Below are 24,912 nucleotides of genomic sequence, written 5' to 3'. Positions count from 1 at the left end.
TCTTAGAATGCACAGAAAAAGGAAAGACATGTGGTCGTGTTTGTGGATGATTTCCCCAAAAAATTCCCCAAAAGTGCAGTTTACCTTTAAGAGGACACAGTAAAATGGAGAAAGTAAATGTGCATAGTGTGGGGCTAATTAGCTGTTGTGTGTGCGTGTGTTGTGTGTTTGCACCTTGGTGATGTGCGTGGTGGTGGTGGTGCACAGAGATTCCGAGGTGATTGTCTGAGCGGTCATTAACACTCCAGGCTCGCCGTCGCCACTTCCGTCCAGCTAAGACAAAACAGATAAAGGAGAGTTGATAAATATTTCACATGGGAAAATCATCTTCCTTGATATAAAGTCAATCCTTAACACTGTTTTCCCTGCAAGAGAAGGAATTATTGTTTAGACATCACATTAATAACACGTGCACACACACATACACACACACACACACACATTGACAACTGCTTGCTGCACCTGTGCGGCTTCGTATGTGATGGTCTTGGTTTCCGTATGTACGATGGGCACCTCCTTGGTGGCTATCTCGGTTTTCTGCGCCGCAAACGTGTCTGATATTGTCACCATTTCTGTCTTTACCACAGGCGGCTGGTAGGGGGCGACAGAGAGGGGGAGGAGAGAGGGGGTTAATGCATTAAAACAGGGTTTGTTAGGAAAAACATCTAGGACCACTGAGGGGTGGGGGGGCAAATGCACTTCCAGGTCAATATATTAGTTTTCTTATTAGTCGTGTTATCTTCAAGTGGAAAATGTCATCATTGTACTGTTGGCCATATTGAAGGGGAAGTGACTTTCTCCATGGGCGTGCACACACACACACAACACTTGTGCAAGGCAACATCATCAAACACAACTACGGAGCATCTTTGGTGTCGACATGCAGCATGCACAAAAACACACAGCAGCACGTAGCACCGTCTAGCACAGGTACACAACACATGCAGAGAGCTTTTTCACCATGTTGCTATAGCTACAAACCAATAACCATCCAGAGGAATACACCCTACACACATCACCATACTGTACATGGAGGGAGAATATTTGCTAAAAAGAAGCACCATGCACTTTCCATGCCCTCTTTTACATCACAACACACAAATGCACAGCAGCCAGTAGGACAAGTAAATGCAACACACACACACACACACACACACACACACACACACACAAACTATGTGGCGTTGATGGTATGAAATGTATAAACACAATGAATGAGCATGTGACACGTAAAAGGCTGGAGGACCCACTTGAAGGTCCTCCATGACGAATAATGATATTCTAACAGCTGTATGTGTCTCCATGTTTGTTATCGATTTATCATCACTATAATCGCTATAACCTTTTAGGGCAGGAAACATCTCATTCACATGGAAATCCCAATTGTTTCCGCCACTGACAGACATCAAATATCCCAATGCTAAGTCATAATTATGAGAGAAAAAGTCAAGTCATTAATATAAAGTAAAAAGTCCAAATTACGAGATAATATGTCAGAATTATAATAGCAAAAAAGTTGATGGAGAAACTCTTTCAAGGGAGCTTGTGCAGTTTATCTTGTCATGTGGACTTTTCATCTAATACTTAAAAAAATAACTTTTATCACATAAATATGACTTCATTGGGATATTTTTTGCTTTCAGTGATGACAAGCGGCTACTTTATGAATGAAATGTTTCCTGACCATTTTCTGAGAAAAAAAAATAGCAACGGTTAACCAAAAATCCACTCATTTGCAAGGTTGCGAAAGCGAAATAACACTGCACCGCCTTCTCCAGGCTTCGCTACACATCTTAAAAGTAAGTTTCTCCAGCAAATAGGCTAACCTAGCATGATGTTGCTGTTAGCACTGTAGCTCACATACGTAGCTATGCTAACGTGTGTGTCCTCCTGTCCTGCTTCTGATGTGATATCTGGCATCAATTACGTTCGACAAATACTGTGTCAGCTGTGACAGCTCATTAGCATTAAAGCTACAGGCACCCAGAGCAGCGTGTTCCCAGTGGGGCTCGGTAAAAGCACTTCTAAACAGTCTAAATTCCAGCATCCGTGCCAACACACTTCCAGGACACTATGGTGGTATCTAAGTGTACAGATGTGCGTGGGGTACTTCAATATTCATGTAGAAGCGGGAAGGATACTGCGATAATGGGAAGCAGGAAAGAAAAAAAGGTAGGTGGACGGCAGGTAAGGAAGGGTTGAAACCCCAGGAGAGCTCCGCAGGTGGCGCAGACTTTACCTCAGTACAACAAATAACATGCGGCCGCGCCTCCGCCACCGAGGCCTCGCCGTTCACTTTGGGCACCTCTTCTTCCTCCGCGGTAACGGACAGCGCTTCTTCATGCGAGGTGATTCCATTGGGAGCTTTGTCGGGAGTCACCATCGGTTCTTCTGTGCTCACTTCCTTCTTCCCCTCCAATGGGGTCTGCTTCTCTTCTTCCACTACAGCGGCTGCGGCCTGCTCAGGCTCAACAGGCGAGGAAGCGGCACCGAGCTTCTCCTCCTTCTCCTGCTCTTCTTCCTCATCCTCCTCTTTCTCCTCGGGTATTTGAGTGTGGGAGATGGACACAGAGACATTGGGGTGATATTCCGCTTCGTCGTCGCTCTCGCTCTCCGACGAGACGCTCTCGCGCTTCTTCTGGAGCCCCGCTCCGTCTCTGGCTTTCACTTCCTGTGTGTGAAGCTCCTCGGCGGGTTTGGGCACTTTGGAAATCTCTTGGACGACAACCGTTTCCTCAATTTCAACTTCCGTCGTCTAAACACACACACGTAGTGCACAAACACATGCACACGGAACGAGCGCGCACGCACACACACACATACACAGCGTGGGAGACAAAAAAAGCAAAATATGATCATTGAACATAAAAATATGAAGACAAAATGAAGTGATGGAATATGAGCAGGTGTTCCACTGTGGAGGTAAGAGACAGGATGAAGCTGGGATGGAGGACACCGTGAAGCTGGACAGGCGGAGAGAGAGAGAGAGAGCAAGTGAGGTTAGAGCACCTTGGCGGGTTCTTTGGCGTCGCCGTTAGCAGCTGCGGCGGCCTCCGTGTCAGTCACCTGCGTCACACACACGTCAAAACGTCACTGCCAGCATTTCACCCACTCGTACCGCTCGGCAGCGGGATGCCAACATGCCACAAGTCGGAATCTACTGGCGTAGACCACCACCATGTGTCCCACCGGGCATCCTCTAGTTGTGACTAGAGAACGGAAAGGCAGGTAAGGAAGCGCCCTCCCCTGGACGAGACGTACCACTGTCTGCTGTTGTGCACGCGTCGCCGTGGCCGGAGACGAGGTCAGACGCTGCTCCCACAGGTTGAGCTGAGGAGGGGAGGGGGGCGGCGCCTCCATAAAGGAGCGCTTTAGCTCGCTAATGCTAGCTTGGTGTTTCAGTACCTCCTCTTGGGTCTTATCATGGTCCTGATAAAAGGTAAGTGCGGGGGAAAGGGTGGGATTGAGGTTAGGATGGGTGGATGGGGGGGCAGTAAGGAAGGACAGATGAGAGGGGGGGGATAACAGGGGAGAGAGGGATGGATGAGAACATTTGGTCATAGGAACAGTTGGTATGGGGTGTCCAAACTTTTTCCACTGGGGGCGGCAATTGGCCAATTTAGACATTTTTAGTTTTGATAAACTGGCAGTGATGAAGAGTGAGATGTGGTAGGTCCCCACTTATTGGGACGAGTGGGACACTCTATCACAGGTTTCAAATATATATCTTTCAACCCTGCTGCTTTTGGTTGAAATTACTCAACAAATATGCTAAACATATTTTACCTATTTTTTTTCATAAATGAAGCATTTCCAAGCATGGAAATATACAGTCAAAAACACTGTAATGGCATGTCCTATTTTACTCTGGTCACAAGGTGTCAGTCATGTTGTGTGAGACACACAAGCAACAGACTTGAACACCGACCGGAACAACAGGCTTTCATTGCAGGTCAGGAGCCAATTATCCACAAAGAAACAGGTGTTACTGTATACATGTTTTGCTTCTCACAGCGTGGTGAGTTCAATGACCACCGAAACTAGTGTGAAGATGTAAAGATTGTGGGCTTTGTGTTAGAGATGTCAACATGTATTTTTAAAATGTTAACTTTTTTGCAGTTGTCGCATTGTTTTTTTTTACTACTTGACACAAACCAATAATAAAAAAAAAAAAAAACGGGCTGCAAATTGCCCCCAGGCCACACTTTGGACACCCCTGCATTAGGCTGTCAATCAGGATGTTGAGAAGGATGCCATGTTTCACTGTGGCCATGTGTGTGTGTAGTATGTTGGCTGCAGTGAAACAAGGCAACTCCATCTCTTCTTGAATTGGCATTACCAGGATCATTACCAGGAAGACTTAACAACATGGAGGCGAAAACGGAACTATTTGGGTCAGTCTTGCTTGTGATGAGATTTAGACCAGCCAGGTTGCTCCAAGTCCACAAACAGGTCGCCCTGCTGTGTTATCGCCTCCATGTTGCCTCGGAAAATGCCGTGTACATTTTTGCTTTTAGTATGTTACCACGCATCACTCCACACGGGCAAAACAATCATCTGAAAACAGGAGGAGGGATGTTTCCTCGTGGAGGTTATCCAAGCAGGGTTAGTCGGGGTTAGGCCAAAGTGGTTATCAAAAACCTTTCAGCAGCCTAATAAATACGGAGGCCTCAAAGCAGCATTCCACATGCACAGTCCATGCACGGCAGCCACAGTTCACAAAGCAGCTACTCCTTGTAATGGCGTTTGGATATCCTTTGGATATACTTTAGAGTAGTCAGTGTACAGCTTGTATCAATTGACTAAATGAGCCTAACAGGTTGTTACTGGAATCCTCCACCACTCCTCCATGATGACATGATGACTGGGGAAGCTGGTGGATGTTAAGACACCGTGTGCGCCTTCAGCTTCTTGTCATCTTGGAGGTGTGTTTGTTGGGTGTGGTCTAGTTTCTGTTTCAATATAATATAGTCAAAATACTTGTAATGCGAGTATACGCCATAGCTCATCAGAAGGGCAGCTGTGTGAAGTTTGGACCGTTGCACGCCGTGACATTCTCAACGCCAACGACATCAGCAGCAAAACTAAAAACGTTCACAAAGAAAGATAGCGGGCATGCAAACAAGAGCCTGAGAGTGCGGAGAAGTGGCCAGGTCCGATGGCGCCGGGTGCACACAGGGGAAAACGCCAAAGGTCGATCTGATTCAGATTCAGCCATCAAACACGACAGCAGTACCAACCTCTAACATCAATTTACTGTGCCTCACATAAATATTATCCCCACGCACTCTCACCGGACTCTGGAGGGCGGACACACAGCACACATAGAAATGGGGGAGGGAAAAATAAGTTAATGTGCTTTAAAAACTAATTCAAAAATAAAGAAAAAAGAAATCATAAAAAAACATAATGAGAAATATTAAAATATTAAAAAAAAAACTTAGAAATAAGCATAAATAAATATAAATCAAAAGAACCAATGGAACACCAATTTACCAACAAGCACACCAAGCACACCCTCAGGACCAGTTTTTACCATCAGACCCAATCTGTCGGAAAAGTAAAACCAGTCCGCAAACCGATTCTGTGTCTTCACGCCAGGGTCGTAAAAGCACACCCACCAACATCAAATTCATCTTTTTCCATATGCTGCAAGCAAAGCATGCCGGGTACGACAACCCCCGCCCCCTACAGACCTGAGCGGGTGTGGCTTCCATACTGCCAGGGATGAAATCTGGCTCCTTAACCTTCGGTAGCGATGGTGGATAAGATAATGGAGGGGCATGAAGAAAGTAACAGTGACATGGATGATGGGGGAAGCTGTCATCGCCTGACTAGCTTGGTGTTGGTATTCGGAGCATTGGATGACACCAACTGCTATTTCAAAAGGTATAGTGTGGTATGTGTTGACGATTTCGTGGACTAGTCTAAAATTATACATGATAGTGAACACAACAAAATCAAAATATGCAAAATAGTAAGTAAGATGCCGGGCAACAAAACCGGCCCCCATTTTGCATTTTAATGTGTGGTAGTCCATCAGGCATGATAAATATGACTTTGTATGCAAGTGTTAAAGTGCTTTGCTAGGATTTGTCGCAATGTACAGCTTCTACGCTACTAATCTCTTTGGCTGCACTACAAAAGGCAAAATATAGTCACCAAAAATATTGGCAGACATGTCACATCTACTTGCTGTAATACACTTGATTGACTACCAGTTACCGTATTTCCTCACATCGTGCTTCAGATATACAACTGCCGAGAGCGACGGAGCACTTATGAGGATAGGTGGCAGTAAATGGCACCCCGGACGGATTTTGGACACCCCTGTAATTGAGGTAAATTTGTAAAAATGTTTTTTATGGAACAAAAACTGGTACAGTAATCCCTTGTTTATTGCACTTAATTATTTCCAGACCAACCATAATGAGTGTATTTCAGTAATGTGGGAGTCCTTATTTATAAATATATTTTTTATAATTTTTACTTGTTTATGACCTTCGAAATACAACTTTCAACATTATTAGAGTCCTTAAGACCTAAAATAACACCCCTATAGTCCCATTACACTCATGATATTCATTGTAGTAGACATAATAAGAGAAAATAAGCTATTTAAGACATAAATAAGACTTGTGTGTTGCTGTAAATGTGTTCTGGTGCTAGGATAGTTGGGGGGGGGGGCTGAAGTGATGTTGAGGGTTCAGAGATGAGTTTCACAGCTGCAATAGTAGCTGGTGCGAAGGATGATTGTGTCTGTTGTGAGATAATTCAATCCTGCCTTATATTTGCATTGTAGTTCACTTTTTATGCTTGAAAATGTGAAATATTTTTGGACTACTAATAGGCCGTATTCAATCATGAAAAGTATGATTTATTAATGAATATATTTTTGACAAACTGATGCAAATTTTTAAGTGCAAAATGGTAAGAGATTACTGGATACACATTTAAAGGCTATTTCTCTTTAAACTAAAACTGCTTTTTCTTTCAAAGTTTGCCTGTCGTCCATAATCCTTATGTTAGACATAAGAACATGGCTCTCCTTTCTGTGCGTTCTAAAGATATATGTACATTTTTGTTTTGCCGTTTGGAAAAGTTAGTAGTGTAGTAGCGTAAGTATTCCATATTATCATGAATGTACCTGGTACTACACACTCATGGAAAAGAGAAAGACAAGTGTCCATGTCTCACATTAGTATTGTGGATGATGGGCAAAAAAAAATTGCACTTTTCCTTTAACAGCAAAAATAATTTTCAGCTTTACAGATGCCAGGTCTTTGTGTAGGTTATTAGATTAAAGGCAATTCTAGCCGCCTGGCAGGCACTCGCTGTTGTTTCTCCCCAAGGAGAAAACAAGGAAGTGTCTTTTTACGACATGTCTATGATGCATCCATTTTGGGCGTGGCGTCTATTTGAGGAAATACGGTACTGAGGACTTCTACCTCAAAAGCAAAAAAGGGAAGTCTGACCTCTGTACTGACTCATACTATCTCACTACTGTTTCAATATTTTGCACCTTCTGCCAAATAGTGTAATATGTATCCTAAATCTTCTCTATGCATAATCTTTCTATTCAGTCATAAAGCACTTCCTGAATACTCTTCATATACAGTATATCTTATTAATATAACATATCTGTTAACTATGTCCAATCCTACTGTCTGGATATTATAAACATCAGTGTTGTACGCGTCAACCCTGCTATATAAATACTTTCCCCTAACTGTCCCATATTTTAACTTTCACCGAGTGCAGGTGACAATGGTGACGGTGTCCACGCGTGTGCCACAGCAATGGTGCGGTACGATGGCAGTGGGCAGTCCAGTCTTTCCAAACACAAGGAAAAGGCAATTGTTGACAGGTAAGGACTGGAAAAGGAAAGGGTACAACGAGGCAGGAGAGGAGGGGGTGGGTGACACGCAGGGGGACCAAAAGAATAAAAGCGGCGGGTATGTGAATGGTTTAGGCAGCGGGGTCGCACATCTCCTGCGTCCTCGTGTGACGCCTGATGAGCGGGGACATCTGCGTGTCCGCGAGGAGGAGGGGGTCTCGCTTCGACCCGTCCTCCTCGGACACGGCAGTGGCCCTTCGTCGGCTGGAGACCAGCCTCTCGAGGTAGCAGAGGGTCAGGCCGAGGGGCGTGGCCAAAACCAAGGCCAGGACCAGAGAGCGGGTCGCCGTCAGCATCACGGCCAGCAGGAAGAGCACCAGGAGGCAGGGGAGGAGGAATGGGGAGGGCTGGGACAGGCGACGGTGCACTGTCTCGCTAAGGGAGCGGGACCACAGAGTCGAGGACAAAGTGGGGAGGTCGGAAAAGGGGGGCGGATGGCGAGTGATAAGAGGCAAACATGGCTGCCTTGTGAACCTGGCTTGCAAGCTGTGGGAGAAGACATCCCGCAGCTGCATCCACTTTGATGCCAGGTGGTTTACAAGTCGGCGCAATCTTGACACGGCGACGCTGGCGGCCATGCTTTTGGCTCTGGTGACGATAAAAACCTTCACGTTGCCAGCTGACTTAGACACGGTGAGAGGAAGCGAGCGAAGCCTCTCTGTCAAACCCAGAAATATCTCCTTCACCAGCCTGGCCTTTCCCAACGCCGAGCAAAAACCCAGCACTAGGAAAACATATTTCACGACGCCCCTCAGCCAGCTCGGCGGTCTGGACGCTCTACTTTCATCACCTTCCTCCACGGGCGAAAGCTCCAAGGTGTGTGTGAGGGGGCGGTGTGTGACCGGCGATGAAGACGGGGGGGTTTGTTTGTTTGTAAGGTGCTCGAGGTCCACTAATGATGACTCTAAGCAGCCGTTTAAGACGGCCGCGTCCACGGTCAGGTCGCCGTCCTCAGAGATGTCAGACAAGCCGTGGTCGAGCTCGGAGATCGAGTCGAGTGACGGGGGGATGGAGGAGAGTGAGGATGAGGAGGAGAAGGAGAAAGGAAACATGAAGATTGACTGGCAGAGCAAGCAAACAACCAAGGAGGAAAGAAACCGTGTGAAAGAGCAGAACAGAAGATAATAAATTCATTTTGGAAAAAAAAAGGCCGTACGTTTGTGCCCAAAATAAGCATGCAAGAGTGACATGGCATAAATAAAATGTGTGTGAAGGGGAAATAAAGAGAGAAGGGGAAAGAGACAACATTAGTCACAACATCAACAACAGCACAAACAAGGCTAAACGTGAGCACAGCAGGGTAGAGCTCAGTGCACAGTGCAGCTAGCAGTCAGGTTTCCAGACGATTCATTTATCTAATACAGTGAAGAAAATAAGTATTTGAACACCCTGCTATTTTGCTATTTCTCCCACTTAGAAATCATGGAGGGGTCTGAAATTTTCATCGTAGGTGCATGTCCACTGTGAGAGAGATAAACTAAAAAGAAAAATCCAGAAATCACAATGCATGATTTTTTAACAATTTATTTGTGTGATACAGCTGCAAATAAGTATTTGAACACCTGTGTATCATCTAGAATTCTGACCCTGAAAGACCTGTTAGTCTGCCCATTAGAAGTCCACCTGCACTCCATGTATCATCCTGAATCAGATGCACCTGTTTGAGGTCGTTAGCTGCATAAAGACACCTGTCCACCCCATACAATCAGTAAGACTTTAACTTGTAACATGGCGAAGACCAAAGAGCTGTCCAAGGACACCAGAGACAAAATTGTACACCTCCACAAGGCTGGAAAGGGCTACGGAGCAATTACCAAGCAGCTTGGTGAAAAAAGGTCCACTGTTGGAGCTATCATTAGAAAGCTAAACAAGAAGAAGCTAAACATGGAAGAAGCTAAACATGACGGTCAATCTCAGTCGTAGTGGAGCCCCATGCAAGATATCACCTCGTGGGGTCTCAATGATTCTAAGAAAGGTGAGGAATCAGCCCAGAACTACACGACAGGACTTGGTCAATGACCTGAAAAGAGCTGGGACCACCGTTTCCAAGGTTACTGTAGGTAATACACTAAGACGTCATGATGTGAAATCATGCATGGCACGAAAGGTTCCCCTGCTTAAACCAGCACATGTCAAGGCCCGTCTTAAGTTTGCATATGACCATTTGGATGATACAGAGGAGTCATGGGAGAAAGTTTTATGGTCAGATGAGACCAAAATAGAACTTTTTGGTCATAATTCCAATAAGCGTGTTTGGAGGAAGAAGAATGAAGAGTACAATCCGAAGAACACCATCCCTACTGTGAAGCATGGGGGTGGTAGCATCATGCTTTGGGGGTGTTTTTTCTGCACATGGGACAGGACGAGTGCACTGCATTAAAGAGAGGATGACTGGGGCCGTGTATTGTGAGATTTTGGGGAACAACCTCCTTCCCTCTGTCAGAGCATTGAAGATGGGTCGTGGCTGGGTCTTCCAACACGACAACGACCCGAAGCACACAGCCAGGAAAACCAAGGAGTGGCTCCGTAAGAAGCATATCAAGGTTCTAGCATGGCCCAGCCAGTCTCCAGACCTGAACCCAATCGAAAATCTTTGGAGGGAGCTCAAACTCCGTGTTTCTCAGCGACAGCCCAGAAACCTGACTGATCTAGAGAAGATCTGTGTGGAGGAGTGGGCCAAGATCCCTCCTGCAGTGTGTGCAAACCTGGTGAAAAACTACAGGAAACGTTTGACCTCTGTAATAGCAAACAAAGGCTACTGTACCAAATATTAACATTCATTTTCTCAGGTGTTCAAATACTTATTAGCAGCTGTATCACACAAATAAATTGTTAAAAAATCATGCATTGTGATTTCTGGATTTTTCTTTTTAGTTTATCTCTCTCACAGTGGACATGCACCTACGATGAAAATTTCAGACCCCTCCATGATTTCTAAGTGGGAGAAATAGCAAAATAGCAGGGTGTTCAAATACTTATTTTCTTCACTGTAAGTAAGACTTTAGATTTTTTTTAAGATGCACAATATTTTTTTCAAGCTCATACCGATACCTGTCTGCTTCTCCAGACTAATACCAATACCCAATAACTTTCTTTCTGTATATTATGTACACATCTGGAAGTAAAAGAAACTCAAACAAAGTTGGATTAGACCAACTGTACCTGTACAGGAGTCAAACCTTTTACACTTTTCATACACCGCGGCACAACACGTTCCAAGCATCGTAGTGATGCTGGTGTTTCAGGTGGATGATGACACTTTTGTGTGCTGTATGTTTTTTTGCCTCTCAAACAGTGAATGTTTGTTTACAAGTGAGTTATGACAAGTTGTTGACTTCACAGGCAGGATAAATGTGAGGCATGTCCACGTTTGACATGGGAGATTTAAATTTGATCATTTAGTCTTCATTCAGGATCTAGAATGTTGTTATTGTTAAAATGTGAGTGAATGTTAGCACTGTAGCTCACATACTGTAGCTATACTGTGCTAGTGCACATCCTGTACCACTACCCAATATACTATTTTGACACCAGTTAGGGCTTATTGAAAATTAGTAAATTTTCATCTTGGTCTAAAGAAACCAGAATAATTTACAGTACATCATAAATATATGGATGGAAACCCGACTGCTGTCAAAAAGTCTGGTGAGAGAGTGCTGGGGTGTGTGTGAGGGGTTTGAAAAGGGGATAAAAAGGGATAAAAAGTGAGAAAGGGGAGGGCAGGAGGCTTAAAGAGGAGGCATGCGTAAACAATATGTATTATGTATATGCAGTCAACCTGCGCCTGTGCTAAGAAATGTGGCGCCAACTTGCCGGGCTGGGCTACCACGAGCTGTTAAAGCACGTACAAGTACATGACAACATGATAACATGATCATAAACATAGTAGTAGGCCTCTGCTCTCATATTGAGATCCACTTAATGGAGGCACACTCCCACAGCTCTCATCAACACACAAACAACGTTAAAAATGGAACCCCAACATGAATTCACGGCATATGATGGAAACACACCTTGGAGTCAGAGTGGAGGTCCAGGTGAGGTTCGTGTCCGTTCTCAGCCTCCCTGCTGGTATCTGTGATGCTGATCATCGGAGCTGAGAAAGAAATAAAACACAAATAAACACAAACATAATAACCATTTAGTTGTAGTGGATGAGGGCCACCAGCAGGGGGTAATATCACACATGGACAGGAACACCATTATGTGGCTGTGTGCTGTTTTAAATAAACTCCAGGACAATTGGCATCCACCTTGATACACCTATACTGTCTATTTTTGACAGACATGCCCATTCGCTTGCCATTGTTCAGTCACAGACCAGGCTTAAGCCCCAGATATGCATCATATACTTATTAAACACATTTAAATTGGGAATTGAAATCTCTTTGTGTCAGACAATTCAACATATTTTATAAACAGGACAATTGGATACAGCCTACAAATAATACAATTCCATTACATGGTTACGTTTGTTGATGTTGGCATTAATCTTACATTATAAAATAAAGACAATTCTAAAAAAAAGTGTCATTCTTAGAGTATGCTGTGAAGAAAGGGTCCTCAACCACAGGACTACCCCAGGTAGTCTGACAGACACCCCGTCCTCCAACCACCACCACATTCACTGGCATTCATACATCAATGTGGGCAGCAGTGGAGCAAAGGTGGGCAAAGTGTCCTGCCCAGGTATACAACACAAGTGACTGGGTGGAGGGAGTGAGAATCAAACCGCCAACCTTGACCTGCTCCACCTAAGGAGCATTTGCCGCCCCAAAAGGTAATTTTTAATAACCAAAAATGAGCTAATTTGCAGTGCTATGAATGCTGAATGGCGCATGTGCAGGGATTGACTGTATTAAACATCAAATATCAAAACCAAAACAGATATTTGGTATGAAGTCTTTGAGGTATCTACATGACACTCCATTCATTTCCTAGTCAGGGTATTTTCATTACACTCTGCTGTTTTCAACTTGTGTGTGTGACAGGAAACAGCTGCAGCTATTTCCTGTATCTGGTCAGACAGTAGAAAATGGGAATGAATTCCTGCGAGTTACCTCCATCTAAACTACGGCTGATGCGTTTTGACGAGGTGCGTTCAAAAGCAGGGGCGGGGCGGTCTATGAGCGTGCTGGCCAGGCGGGTTTGGTTCTGCGTGCGTCCGCTGTAGCGGAACTTGGAGCCCAGAGTCAAGAAGCGGGCCTTGGTGGGTTGTTCTGGGGCGTTGAGTCTAGGAAATGAAAAGAAGGGATGAATCACCTTTATGTTCTGTACAGTAGTCCTGAATGGTTTGCTACCTGAAGAAGCTGTGGTTCTCCACGCAGACCTTCCACAGCCGTTTGGCTGATCGATGATTCTGGAGTTTGAATCCCACCGTGCTCTCAAACTGCTCCGTCTTTTCAGGAACAACGACAGAAAGCTAGTTAGCTTTAATTATGATGTAAGGTCAATAAAAGACAGTGGGACTTAAAAGATTGCGCAGTACCTTATATGAAAGGTTTGACGCTGGAACAGATAATTTGTGTTTGGACTCTTTCGAGCAAATCAGAATACAAGCAGCAGTACGCACCTCTCCCGGTCTGATCTTGATGTAGAAGTTGTTCCTCTTGTATGAAATCTTGAGTATTTTGGGCCAGGCAAAGCGATTTATCCGCAGCCTGTCCTTGTAGACCAGGAGTCCATTAGCGCACACCCCCAGCAGGATGTCCACACCCTCGCAATCCTGCCATGACGACATCACGATATATAGTAGAGTGTTCAAATGAAAGCACCATCGGTAGCATTTATTGATTCCTGCAGAAACATCTGCTATCCGACATAACACGGTTAGCTGACAGGCTAACTGGTTGTGAAGCTTTTAAGTCCAAGGCCATGGAGTAATGGTCAGTTGCGGTATTGATTACAGGGCCTGAGTTAACACAGGAGAAAAACTAATGGCAGTTGGGGGGTTGGAGTGGGATAATGGAAGGCCTTGCCCTGCTGCTGACAGCTCATCGACCTCTGCTCTTTTTAGCACCAACAGTGAGGATTTTGACACTGGTATGCCCCATCAAATGCTGTCATCCGTTGTCCTTGTCACAATTGTCCTCCATCTCACATCCTCCATTTTCTATTTTAAGGAGACACGACGCGCATGGGAACGGGCCTGCTGATGGGCTGCGATCCCAGTGGGGGAGACGAGGGCTGTTCCCATGGCCTCAAGTGAGTGTTTGCACAGCTGACACTGTGCTAACGCGGACCTAGGAGTGGGGGTGGGTGCGTTGGTACCTTGGCGTGGTGCAGGTCGACCCCGTACATGGACAACTTCTTGGCATTTTCGAGAAACTGGCAGTCAGCCTGTGCTGGTGTCATTCCCCTGCAAGTACAAAAGGTCATATTTCATTTTTCATTTCCATTTTAGACGCTTTTTGTTTTTTAATAGACAGGGCCTCACTTGTGGGACTTGTGGAGCTCCAGAATCTTCTCCTCCATCTCTTTGCTCTGATTGGGGGCAGAAGTCAGCTGGCTGATGTAGTCCAGAGGACGACACTGGTCGGGTTCGTAGTCACCCATTTCGGCCTGCAGACCCAGAAGGAGGAGAAAGTCACATACGATGCACGTATACTTTTTTTTTTTTTTTTTTTTTTTACATGCACGTGGACTGTACCTGCAGTGTGTACGAGCCCAGCAGAGCGTGGGTGACGAAGGAGCAGGGGAGTCGACCCGATGCCACATCTTCACGTAGCTGCAGACACAATAGGTACCTTGACAAAGAGATGTCTGAGTTATTTGCTGCAAATGCTATAGACACGCAGTCATGTTATTGTTGGTAGGACTACCATTCCGGCTAGAAAATCATGCAAATGCATGCTGGTTAGGGGTGTCACAAAATCTCACAAGGTTAAAATGTGACAGGATTTCTGGTTCAGGATAAATTACACAACAAATGAAAATGAACTTTATCATTTTGTCATATTGCCATGTGCATGGGTCTGTTTTTCCAGGTAGAGCGCACTGGTTCGGCACCAAGATGCTTCATAGAACAGCCTTCCATAGAACAATGAGAGTGAGACCTCTTGTTAGCCACACAGTTGTTTTATGTCTGTGGGCGAGGTGGGGCTGCTATTATACACACATGCACAAACAAACACAGTGCTGGAGCCTCAGTAGGAGCAATGCACGGTAACATGCTCAAAAATTAGGAGGAAAAAAAGATGATTGCAAAGGAAATATGGGAATATTAATAATGAGCAGAGTGAGCCCATAAGCATGAACAAGCCACAATTTCATCTAGTCTCGTTCTCTTGAACCCAATCTTGTGCATCATCTCTCCTCATGACACCCCCGATGGTCAGAAATAACCACAATGTATCCCACACATCCTCCTCCATTGTTTACTACGCCTTCTACTTTATGGAAATAAATGCTCCTCCTGATATAATTAGAGACTGTACTATGTGTAGCATTCAAACTTTTCAATAAATCGAACAAAGAAAAGCCTAATAACGACACAAACCTGTGTTCCTCCTCCCCGGGAGGCCCCAGCCCACCTCATCTGGCAGGGGATCAAACGTTCCCAGCGGAGCTTTGCTTGTTGTGTAATTTTTTTCAGATAACCTTTACGGATCATACTTGATACAGCGATCCCAAAGTCAGTTACATAACAGCTACACTGGACCGTTAGGAAATTGTTTTCCGTGTCCGCCGCCAACCTTCGCGGAGGAATTCATTAACTAAATGGGAGGTTTCTGAAGAGAATGACGGCATTCAGACAACCCCCAGGGGGGGAAATCGTCTACGTGCATCTGGCGGCTGTGTCGGTTCTGGATCCTGGTTACGAGAGGAAAGTCTTTGACGACGGCACCAATAATACAGCGGCGGGGCGGACACTCGCTGACAAGGAGGCTTAAGTGGCTGTTCAGCAGGCAAACACGGTGCCTTTAAAGACCCCTTTAATGACTACTTATCATCACTTAGGAGATTGTATGTTTCAAATCAACCGAACCATTACCATTAGTTCTTAGGTCTGGAATAAGAAGTTCCTAGTCCTGTGTTGTTTCTTTTGGATGCTCAAAACCTGCCAAGGTTTTTGTGATCATTCATCATTGAACAGCAATCAGTGTTTTGTTTACCTTGTGATGTCTTCAGACAGCAAAGAGGGGTCAGGTGGGTAAAACTTGACATTGAATGCAAACTGCCAGTTGTTACCTACAGAGAAGGAAGCAATACAAAGTGAAACCACAGGGTGAGAAAAGACAGGGGGATCCTTCACGGCAAATCCCTGAGATTTTAGTGTGATTGAAGCCGTTTCCATCCATCTGGCATCATTCCATCCATCCTGCCTCCTCTCATCTGTCTGTGTGTGTGTGTGTTTCAGCGGGTTGGAGCGAGGGCAAACAGCAGCTTTTAGACGCCGCTAAGCCCGATGCGTCTCGCACGCAAGCATCAACACAAACAAACAAACACGTGGTGCATCCGGTATTGTGTAACCAAAAGTGCAATCTTCAGCGTGGTCGGGAACAATCTGGTCTCCAAATGTTCCCATAGATAAAAATCAGTTGCAGGTTCAAATCATCAACACCGTGAAACCTTCATTGGCTTTTTATATATTTATATTATTCATACTAGTGTAAAAATAAGCTAACACTCTTAATATAAATGGGTCTCCACAACTTTTTACAGTTGAATGGGATTCTGGTAACTACAGGTAAGCTCCGATGCATATTCTTGTATCGTTGTTGAGTTTGCGGGGTCGTTTTGACCAAACCGGTACTTAAAAAAATGGTTTTTTTGTGACCAGCGCAAATGGAACAAAAGTCATTTAAACAATTTACATAATAATTTAAAAATAATTTAAGAATTAAACAAATTATTCAATAAATATACATAAAAACACTATTTTTAAATAAAACTATTTAATAATAATACCAACCATTAAAATAATATCAATATAAATAAAAGTAATAAATCCAAATAAAATTCACAAATTATAATTACCATGGACAAGCCAGCAGCAATACCAAATACAAAAATTCTGTTTGTGAATGCATCTCATTTAATGTATTTACTACTGTTCACGTTCAAGTTTTGCAAAAGGCCAAAGAAGAAAAAAAAAAAAAAACAGGTGCCAATTTCTTTTCTTGGGATTTGCCTGCATTATGGGATTTTGGGTGAATTACTCTAATTTGGAGGTGCTTGCTTTCAGTTTATCAGCTTCATGAGGTTCTTATTTAGGTCTTGTGTGCTGGAATCACTTTACTAACGCACGCTGCACATTGGCTTCTAGCTGCTTTACACAAAACCACACATTCTTCATACTATAGGTAGGTGTACAGACAGCCATGAAAACCTCCTGGGACAATGTTGGCTGTCAGCTGTCTGTAATTAAGCAGAGTGGTGTCGAATAATAATACCAAATAATAATACCATTTAACACCACCTTCCACTTGACACTGTCTGTACACGTACACTACACACAGCGATGGGAATGTTTGTTAAGAAGCAAACTTACTGCGGATCTGTCTCTTGATTTCCTTGGTGGGATCCAACCAACACTGAAGGCCAAGAGAAGATGGGAGATATTTGACATCCACACTTTGGGTGCATTTCTTTGTATGTATAATGCAATAAACAACAACCTTGTGCTCGTGGTGGTCCTTGTAAGTCAGACCAAAGTAGTCTTTCTCCAGTAGATTAAGATGCTCGCACACTTTGAAGAATAAAAACAGGCCCTTGGCACGTTTCTGTTGGCGTGGAAAAAAACATTCATCATTCATCAATACATAATTAATACAATCAAGTGTGACTTTGCACATTTATGTAGGCCAGAAAGAAGACAAACATTTCATTCATTCATTCATTTTCTACAGAGGATCGCGGGGGTGCTGGAGCCTATCCTAGCTGTCTTCGGGGAAGAGGTGGGGTCCACCCAGAACAGGTCGCCAGCCAATCACAGGGCACATATAGACAAACAACCATTCACACTCACATTTATTGTTTATGGACAATTTGGACAATTAACCTAGCATGTTTTTGCAATATTGGAGGAAGAGAGAACACCCACGCATACACGGGGAGAACATTCAAAGTCCACACAAAGATGGCCGAGGGTGGGATTGAACTTGGGTCTCCTAGCTGTGAGGTCAGCGCGCTAACCACTCGACCGCTGTGCAGTCCAGACATTTTGAAATATGAATTTAAAACAAATCATAAATTAATGTGAAAAAAGATAATATAAAAGTATAAATATGTAAAAATAATAAAATAATAACCAGAAGACAAAAACTATGAGATAATAAAAAATAAAAATGAAAAATCCATCCATCTCCTATACATCTACTATCCTATCCTCATTTGGGTACGGGGTGTGTAGTTAGAGCCTATCCCTGGACTGGCAACCGGCCAATCACAGGGCACAAATAGACAACCATTCCCACCCACATTCATACCTATGGACAATTTGGAGTGGCCAATGAAGCTAACATGCCATTGAACCTAGCATACACGTTCACGTCTGCATTCTTTTTGCATTTCCACTTAAGCATTATTATGAATACAGGCGGACATAGTTTCTACTCATACATGCCGCTCACTTCCTCTCCAAATCGTCTCTCCATCAATGCATCTCTGTCTCTTCCATATTTGCTTGAGGACTCTCTTTCAGAGGGGACACATTCCATCAAGAGTAACCATAAAATCCTCCACACTGAGCAATGACAATGACATTTAACACACATCGATGTTGTGCGCACAAACACACACACTCATAGAGGGAGAGACGGTGACCTTTACACAGGCAGGAGGTCAGACAGCGAGGGTGGAAAAAAAATGAAATAATGAAATCTCCCAGTCATCGAGTGCGTGCACACACACACACACACACACACACACACACACACACGCACACACACACACACACGCACACAGCAAGAGAGAGATGCATTCCACAGAGAGACTTTCAAGACGGTCAGTACAGCGTGCTGAAAGTGGAAGGAATGGGAATAAAAGACGGCCTTTTTTCCAGTAGAAAACATCTGCGGTATGTTCTTCTACTCGGCGGAGCGCACAAGTGCCTTTTCGTAGGCAAGCCTGCTGTGTGGTTGCATTCAAGCATGATTGCGACCTATAGGCGAGAGCCTGGCACTTAGCCGCTTGGTGGTTTTCTTTGTATTTCTCTTTATTTAGAGCACACATACAGGCATGAGAAAGACGTTGTTGTGATGTTTGGAGTGTCAGTGAATGCACCTCGCTGTCGTTCCGAGGAGGCCTAGTGACGTGTTTGTGAGTTGGTGATAGATATACGGTGTTGTGGATGTGTTCAGGTCACAATAAAGTCATACAAGAGCATCAGAGGGGTGGCTTGACATGGACATGGCGTGTGTGTGCGCGCGTGTGTGTTAATTACACTACAAATTAGAACCTAAATCATGAAGGAGGAGGTCAGTACTGCATAAAGCAATAACTGAGGAAAATGTTTTGATAAGCATAGCAGATGGATGATAAGTCACACAACCACCAGTGATTCGGATTGTAGAAAGTGGTGTGTGTGTGTGTGTGTGTGTGTGTTGGAGGCCTGCTGGACAAAATAAAAAAGTTTAATCTCTGGAATGCATTGTGCATCTCTCCCTCTGCTAGCCTCGCCATGCCACTGTGTGGATGGATGGATGGATGGATGGATGACTGTGTGTGTATGTGTGTGCGCTTGGGACAATAGCAGTTGTTGCAGTATCAGCGTTATCTGTTGGGAGGACAAAGACGCTTCTGTTCAAACAACAACAAAGGCTCGGGCGTCGGCGCACTGTAATTTTGGAAAATGGCGTAGGGCCTTCAGTTGAAATCAAATAACAGTATCATGCGTCCCGAGAGTCTGATTGGGAGCTTAAAATGTGATGAAACTCATTCATCGCCCTCATTTGGCTGTCAATTTTCACGTTTACATGAGGTGATGAAGGAAAAACCGTCAAAACCGATCATGTTTGCTAAGGTTTGTGTCCCCTGTCCCGCTCCGTAATGTTACTAAAAGTACTTTTAAGCTGTCCAAATTTCAACATGAAGACTCATACACTTCCCATGAACCATCTCGTGAGATTAGACCATTTCAAATGGGTGCTCTACATCCAAAAGTTGAAAAGGCTCTGGCGCCTGTGCTTAGTGGAGAGTAGCAGATGTAAAAACTAATCTTGTAGGGACCCCCCCCAACCCCAATCCAAGCCCCACATAAGCTTCTAAATGTGTGTGTTGTACTCTCCAGACAAGCCTCCTCACCCAGCACCATTATCCCCTCGGAAGCCACCCAAACAATGGAAGCGGCTACTTCTACAATAAGTCAGAAAGTGCACACGCATACACATGCTAGATCCTATCTCACGTGCACCGACTGCTCTGACTGACTGAAGTTTGGAAGAGAAAATGCATCACTGCTCTGCTCTCCGCCTGGGCGTGTGTGTGATAACGCCGCTCTTTAGACATCTATTTAGTAAGCTTTTTGTAAAACAAAACCTGGTAAAAAGAGTAGAATATGAAAATAACCCACATATACCAGACCACATATACGTCACAAATATATTTTGCAAGCTTTTTGTAAACTCTAAACTGGTAAATATGACAGAATATAGAAATAACAATCCAGTAGATGGCATTTTGGTTAGAAATATTAAGTGAGGTCACGTAATGTCATGAAGGTTTTGGTTAGAAATATTAAGTAAGGTCACGTAATGTCATGAAGGTTTTGGTTAGAAATATTAAGTAAGGTCACAAGAGAGAAGGGCCACCAAAAACATCAGCGAGGCAGCCGAAAAAGCCTTGAGGTGAGCCAAGAGGGGAGACGCATGGAGTAGCACGCTGCTTGGACACAAACCGGGGCCTGATCACCCCCGGTTGGGTCGCCTAGGTGAGGGTGTCTGAAGATCAAAGACCCGAAACACCCAATGACCCTAGGTCCTTCACTGAGGATGTGTCCAAGCCGCACCCTTTGAGGTGTTTCATCAATCTAATCTCACGTAATGTCATGAAGGTTTTGGTTAGAAATATTAAGTAAGGTCAGAGTAAGGTAAATAAGTCATATTAAGTAAGATATTTGACAAGCTTTTTGGTAAATTCAGCTTAAAAATAAAACCCTACATATTCAACCAGGTAGACCGCATATTGATTTGGAATATTTGAGTTACATCATGCAATATGTTACAAAAGCATTTGACAAGCTTTTTGTACAATCTAAGATGGCAAATAAATAAAAATAACCTACACATTCAACGCAGCAGAGGGAATTTTTTTTTGGAAAACTATAGTTGTGCAGACAAAAGTATATTTGACAATATAAATATAAAAGTATGTATTGAACCCAGTAGAACCCATATATGTATGTATTGTTGTGTTGAGTCTCACCTCCACTTCGCAAGTGAAGTCTGACCCGTCCAGCAGGGTCACGTGACACACCACCAGCTTCATCTTGTTCTTCCTCACCAAACGAAGTGGCGACTGGAAAATGAAAGTTTGGCCTTGGCCTCCCTCCTTGTCCACCTCCTCCTTGGCTCCTTCTTTAGTCGTCTCCTCCGTCCGCTCTAGACTTTTCTGGGCGCTCTCGTCCACTTTCCCTTCCCCGGCAGGCTGACGGAGCAGAAGGAAAAGAAGAAAAGACAGATGAGGCTTCTCAGCACGTCCTTCTTGTGTGTGTCTGCTTCTACAAGACTGCGGGCGTATGTTTTTGGCTGGCTGGCTAAGTGGTTGATGTCACAGGGTGGGCCTGGGGGTTTATTGTGACCACTGAAAGGAACATAACAGTCCAAGAGTGGGTGTCTTGTCCGACAAATATGTGTGAACACTGCACAAGCACTTCTTTTTTTACCTCTATGGTGTTTATTTCTATTCATCTGCACAAAGACTAATGTGTCTAGGAGTGTTTCACAAGCCTTACTCTCAGTGCTGCTTTGACTTTTTCACGTTTTACTCTGCGCCTGTTGCAAAATGTATGCCAGAGAGTAATGACTGTCAGCGCTCAAAGCCACAAAGGTCTTGTTTTTACGCTTTAATATGGTGGCACATTAAATGCCATAATCCCTGATAAACATCAAGATTTGTGGGATTTCCCTGGGCAGTTTTTAAACCTTGCAATGCAGCTAATAACCCTCCAGCCTTCTTATTTAGCCTATGAGCTTTATTGATCTCTCAGCACCAAAGCTGGAGTTTTCAAGCTATGGTAGGTATTTACACAAATGCCTTGCTTTACTTTGGACAAGGAAAAAAAATGAAAAAATGTGTTTATATGTTTAAATAAATATTTTTTTTTCTGCTGATTACAATTTGATCGGTGGAATGACAAAATTTTTTCAAATCAGGCGTGCGTATATACCTCGGTGTCGGCGCTGGCGTTGGAGTGAGACTCGGCTTCTTTTTCCTTCACTTGCTGCTGCTGCTGCGGACTGACCACTTCCTTCTCTTCCGCTTCCTCTGCGTGCCCGTTGACCTCTGGGACGTGCGCTTCCTCCTGGTTCACCTTGATGGAAAGCTCCTCTGTGGGTGGGACCTCCTTGGTTGGGGAGGTCTGTACAGAGCGGCATTTTCAGACGGGAGCTAAGGTGACACAAACACATTTGAAACTAAATTGGAGATGGATGCGCACCTGGCTTTGAGACTTCTGCTTCTTAAACCATGTCGGCAGGTAGCGAGTGATTCCTTTGCCCTCTTTCTCCTTCTGCTTCTCCGTCTGCCTCTCCTCTGCCTCGGTGGCGGCCACTTCCTGGGTCCCCTCTGTGGTCTTTTCCGATTGGTCGAGCTGGTCAGCTGACTTTTCCTCAGCGTTCTCCTTCACCTCCGTCTCAGAGCCTGCCTCTGTTGTCATGGCGACACGTCAAACCTGAGGAGGCACGGGGAAAATGAAAAAAATCTATCAATCATAAAACATATACAACTGAAAAAATAATTCCCATTATGAAATCATATTTAAAAATGTATTTAAAAATATTTTAAAATAAGAAAAAATATATTATTAACATATCATACATTGATTTTAAATTAAGGAACAATTGTTATGAATCATATTAATTTCAGCATATTTATCATCAATAAAAAAAAAGAGCTAAAAGGCATCATATCTGTTTGTTTTTTTTCAAGCACTGACACTTTTAGCGTCAACATCTTTTATAAATGAGACACCTTTTAACAGGATAAAAATGAAGGGGCACTACTGAGTTATGTTGACACGTGGAGGAAAACACACATTTTTTCAAACCTTGGGTGGTTGAAAAGGAATAATGCATGACCTTTGAGCTCAAGCACTGACACGTAAAGGACAATAATTGCTTAACAACTTGTAGGGAAGGGGAGAATTCCTGGATTGTCACCTTCACTGGTTTCCCCAATACACACAAACACGTACGTATCAACCTAAATATCTTTGGCAGCCCTGTGCGCTGGAGACGGACGCATTTGGACAGCCAGCACACACGCTGGTCGTTACGTGGTTCTTCACGTGGAGGAGGGCAGCGGGGGGGCATCCACCTGAGAGTCTCTATGTAATGCTGTGTGTGCGTGACTGTGTGTGCAAATAGACAGCTTCGAGGCCGAGGATTAAAGCGTGATTCACTTCCTATTAAGCCATTATGATCATCATCAACTGTCCTTTCAAGTCTTCTAAATCTAACCCAGCGGTCCATCAGCAGCACTCCCTGTACGCCGTCTGTGTACTTATTTCTGGTCATCTTACCACTGTTTTTTTACTCTGATTCTGCAAGTCCACTATGAGTTAAAGAACAGACAGTCAGAGCAGCAGGAAGGGCACAGGAATAAAAATAGATTACTGTGGGTCCCTTTATGCATGAGTGGCTAATAAGGCATGGATGGAAGGAGGGGGTGCATGTATGAAGGTGTCTGTGCGTGTGCGTGTGCACATGTATTGAAAAAGTTAAGTGTCACGAAAGTGAAACAAGTACACTTTATGAAGGACACACCTTTTGCTAATAAAATGTCAGTTTTCCACAGGGCTACAATCTATTTGTGGCAGAGGTGGGCATGGCATAAGCAATCGCTAAGACTATGTCCACGCAAATATGGATTAAAAGAAAATCCCAGATTTTTCTATGCAGTTTTGGCCTTTCGTCCACACGCAAATGTCCTTCAAAATTGAGATACTGTTATTTGGGAATTTCAGCTTATGTGTGTGGATGCCTAAGACGCTTTTGGCCTGACCGATGACGTAAGATTTATGTCATTGGCCATCCCACCTATCCCAGGTGAGACAGATGTATCAAAGCCGGTTTAGAATTATGGAGATGATTTTTAATTTTGGTGTGGCTCATTGAGTTATTGATTATTGTGGCAGGTCTAATCTTTACCAATAAAATGAACACATCCCACTCCACAACATGGCAGCGATCATCAACAGTTGAATGAAGAACATATCTTTCAGAATTTTCAGTTTCATGGAATGTCTTATTTTAAAGTAATGCTTATTCGCTAGCAATCAGCATGTAGCTTCCTTCTACTGCGAATCGCCATGTTTGTTACTGTCGTCTATGGATACGATGTTATTATGATGCTTCTGATTGGCTAAACTTGTAACCAACACGCTGTTGTGTCTCCAGGATGCGGCAAATGCAAAGACTAATATTTACACAGACAAGGACACTAATTAAACAATAAAGATTTCACTGGAGCGCACTAGCGGTTCTGCGGTGTGCATCTGTCAGGATACAGAGTGAATCCAAGCCCATAATTTAGCTTTTTACGAGAATGACACGGGCCTAATGGGATCCAGTAGATGGGCTGTTGTCACAGTGACAGAACATATACAGTATGGTTAGCTCCTCTCAGTGTGGGACTGACACTGTAACTTTAGGGCGTCAAACCTGACCAGGGTTGGTTGGGAAAAGTATAGCGGCCACCAAGAGCTTGGGTTAGGTACGAGTCACGATCCTGGACAGTGATAGTTGAAGTTGAGTTTAAATCAGACCTCATTTTAACTCCTAAGTCACTCCCACAGAGCACATGAAACAGTAATAAAAATACTAAGCAAAGGACTAGAAACACTTTCCATCTCA

At 44.0% G+C, this 24,912-nt stretch overlaps 1 protein-coding gene across 13 annotated transcripts in view; it reads right to left on the bottom strand.

The window, feature by feature from the left end:
- The window catches only part of epb41l2 (erythrocyte membrane protein band 4.1 like 2), a 38,906-nt gene that overhangs the window by 4,160 nt on the left and 9,834 nt on the right, over window positions 1-24,912 (bottom strand). For 4 of the 13 annotated variants that reach the window (XM_058057452.2, XM_058057450.2, XM_058057456.2 and 1 more), the window contains exons 2-20: window positions 22,497-22,730; window positions 22,227-22,418; window positions 21,263-21,484; window positions 17,518-17,622; window positions 17,391-17,433; window positions 16,012-16,087; window positions 14,547-14,643; window positions 14,334-14,458; window positions 14,168-14,255; window positions 13,470-13,622; window positions 13,198-13,295; window positions 12,958-13,130; window positions 11,911-11,993; window positions 5,241-5,300; window positions 3,262-3,429; window positions 3,010-3,066; window positions 2,240-2,755; window positions 463-591; window positions 175-273 (exon numbers count right to left, since the gene is read on the bottom strand). In XM_058057452.2, coding sequence (XP_057913435.2) covers window positions 175-273; window positions 463-591; window positions 2,240-2,755; window positions 3,010-3,066; window positions 3,262-3,429; window positions 5,241-5,300; window positions 11,911-11,993; window positions 12,958-13,130; window positions 13,198-13,295; window positions 13,470-13,622; window positions 14,168-14,255; window positions 14,334-14,458; window positions 14,547-14,643; window positions 16,012-16,087; window positions 17,391-17,433; window positions 17,518-17,622; window positions 21,263-21,484; window positions 22,227-22,418; window positions 22,497-22,715 — 2,703 coding nt within the window. In that variant the 5' untranslated portion in view covers window positions 22,716-22,730. Of the gene's footprint in view, window positions 1-174; window positions 274-462; window positions 592-2,239; window positions 2,756-3,009; window positions 3,067-3,261; window positions 3,430-5,240; window positions 5,301-5,696; window positions 5,748-6,966; window positions 8,959-11,910; window positions 11,994-12,957; window positions 13,131-13,197; window positions 13,296-13,469; window positions 13,623-14,167; window positions 14,256-14,333; window positions 14,459-14,546; window positions 14,644-16,011; window positions 16,088-17,390; window positions 17,434-17,517; window positions 17,623-21,262; window positions 21,485-22,226; window positions 22,419-22,496; window positions 22,731-24,912 lie in introns of those variants that run through there. The other 9 variants (XM_058057453.2, XM_058057461.2, XM_058057454.2 and 6 more) reach the window with 9 other exon arrangements.

Source organism: Doryrhamphus excisus, linkage group LG19 (genome assembly GCF_037039965.1).
Source record: "Doryrhamphus excisus strain RoL-2023G ecotype Guam linkage group LG19, RoL_Dexc_Guam_v1.1, whole genome shotgun sequence".
Classification (NCBI taxonomy): domain Eukaryota; kingdom Metazoa; phylum Chordata; class Actinopteri; order Syngnathiformes; family Syngnathidae; genus Doryrhamphus; species Doryrhamphus excisus.
The sequence above is the reverse complement of the archived record's forward strand: the minus strand, read 5'-3'. Positions and strand labels throughout refer to the sequence as shown.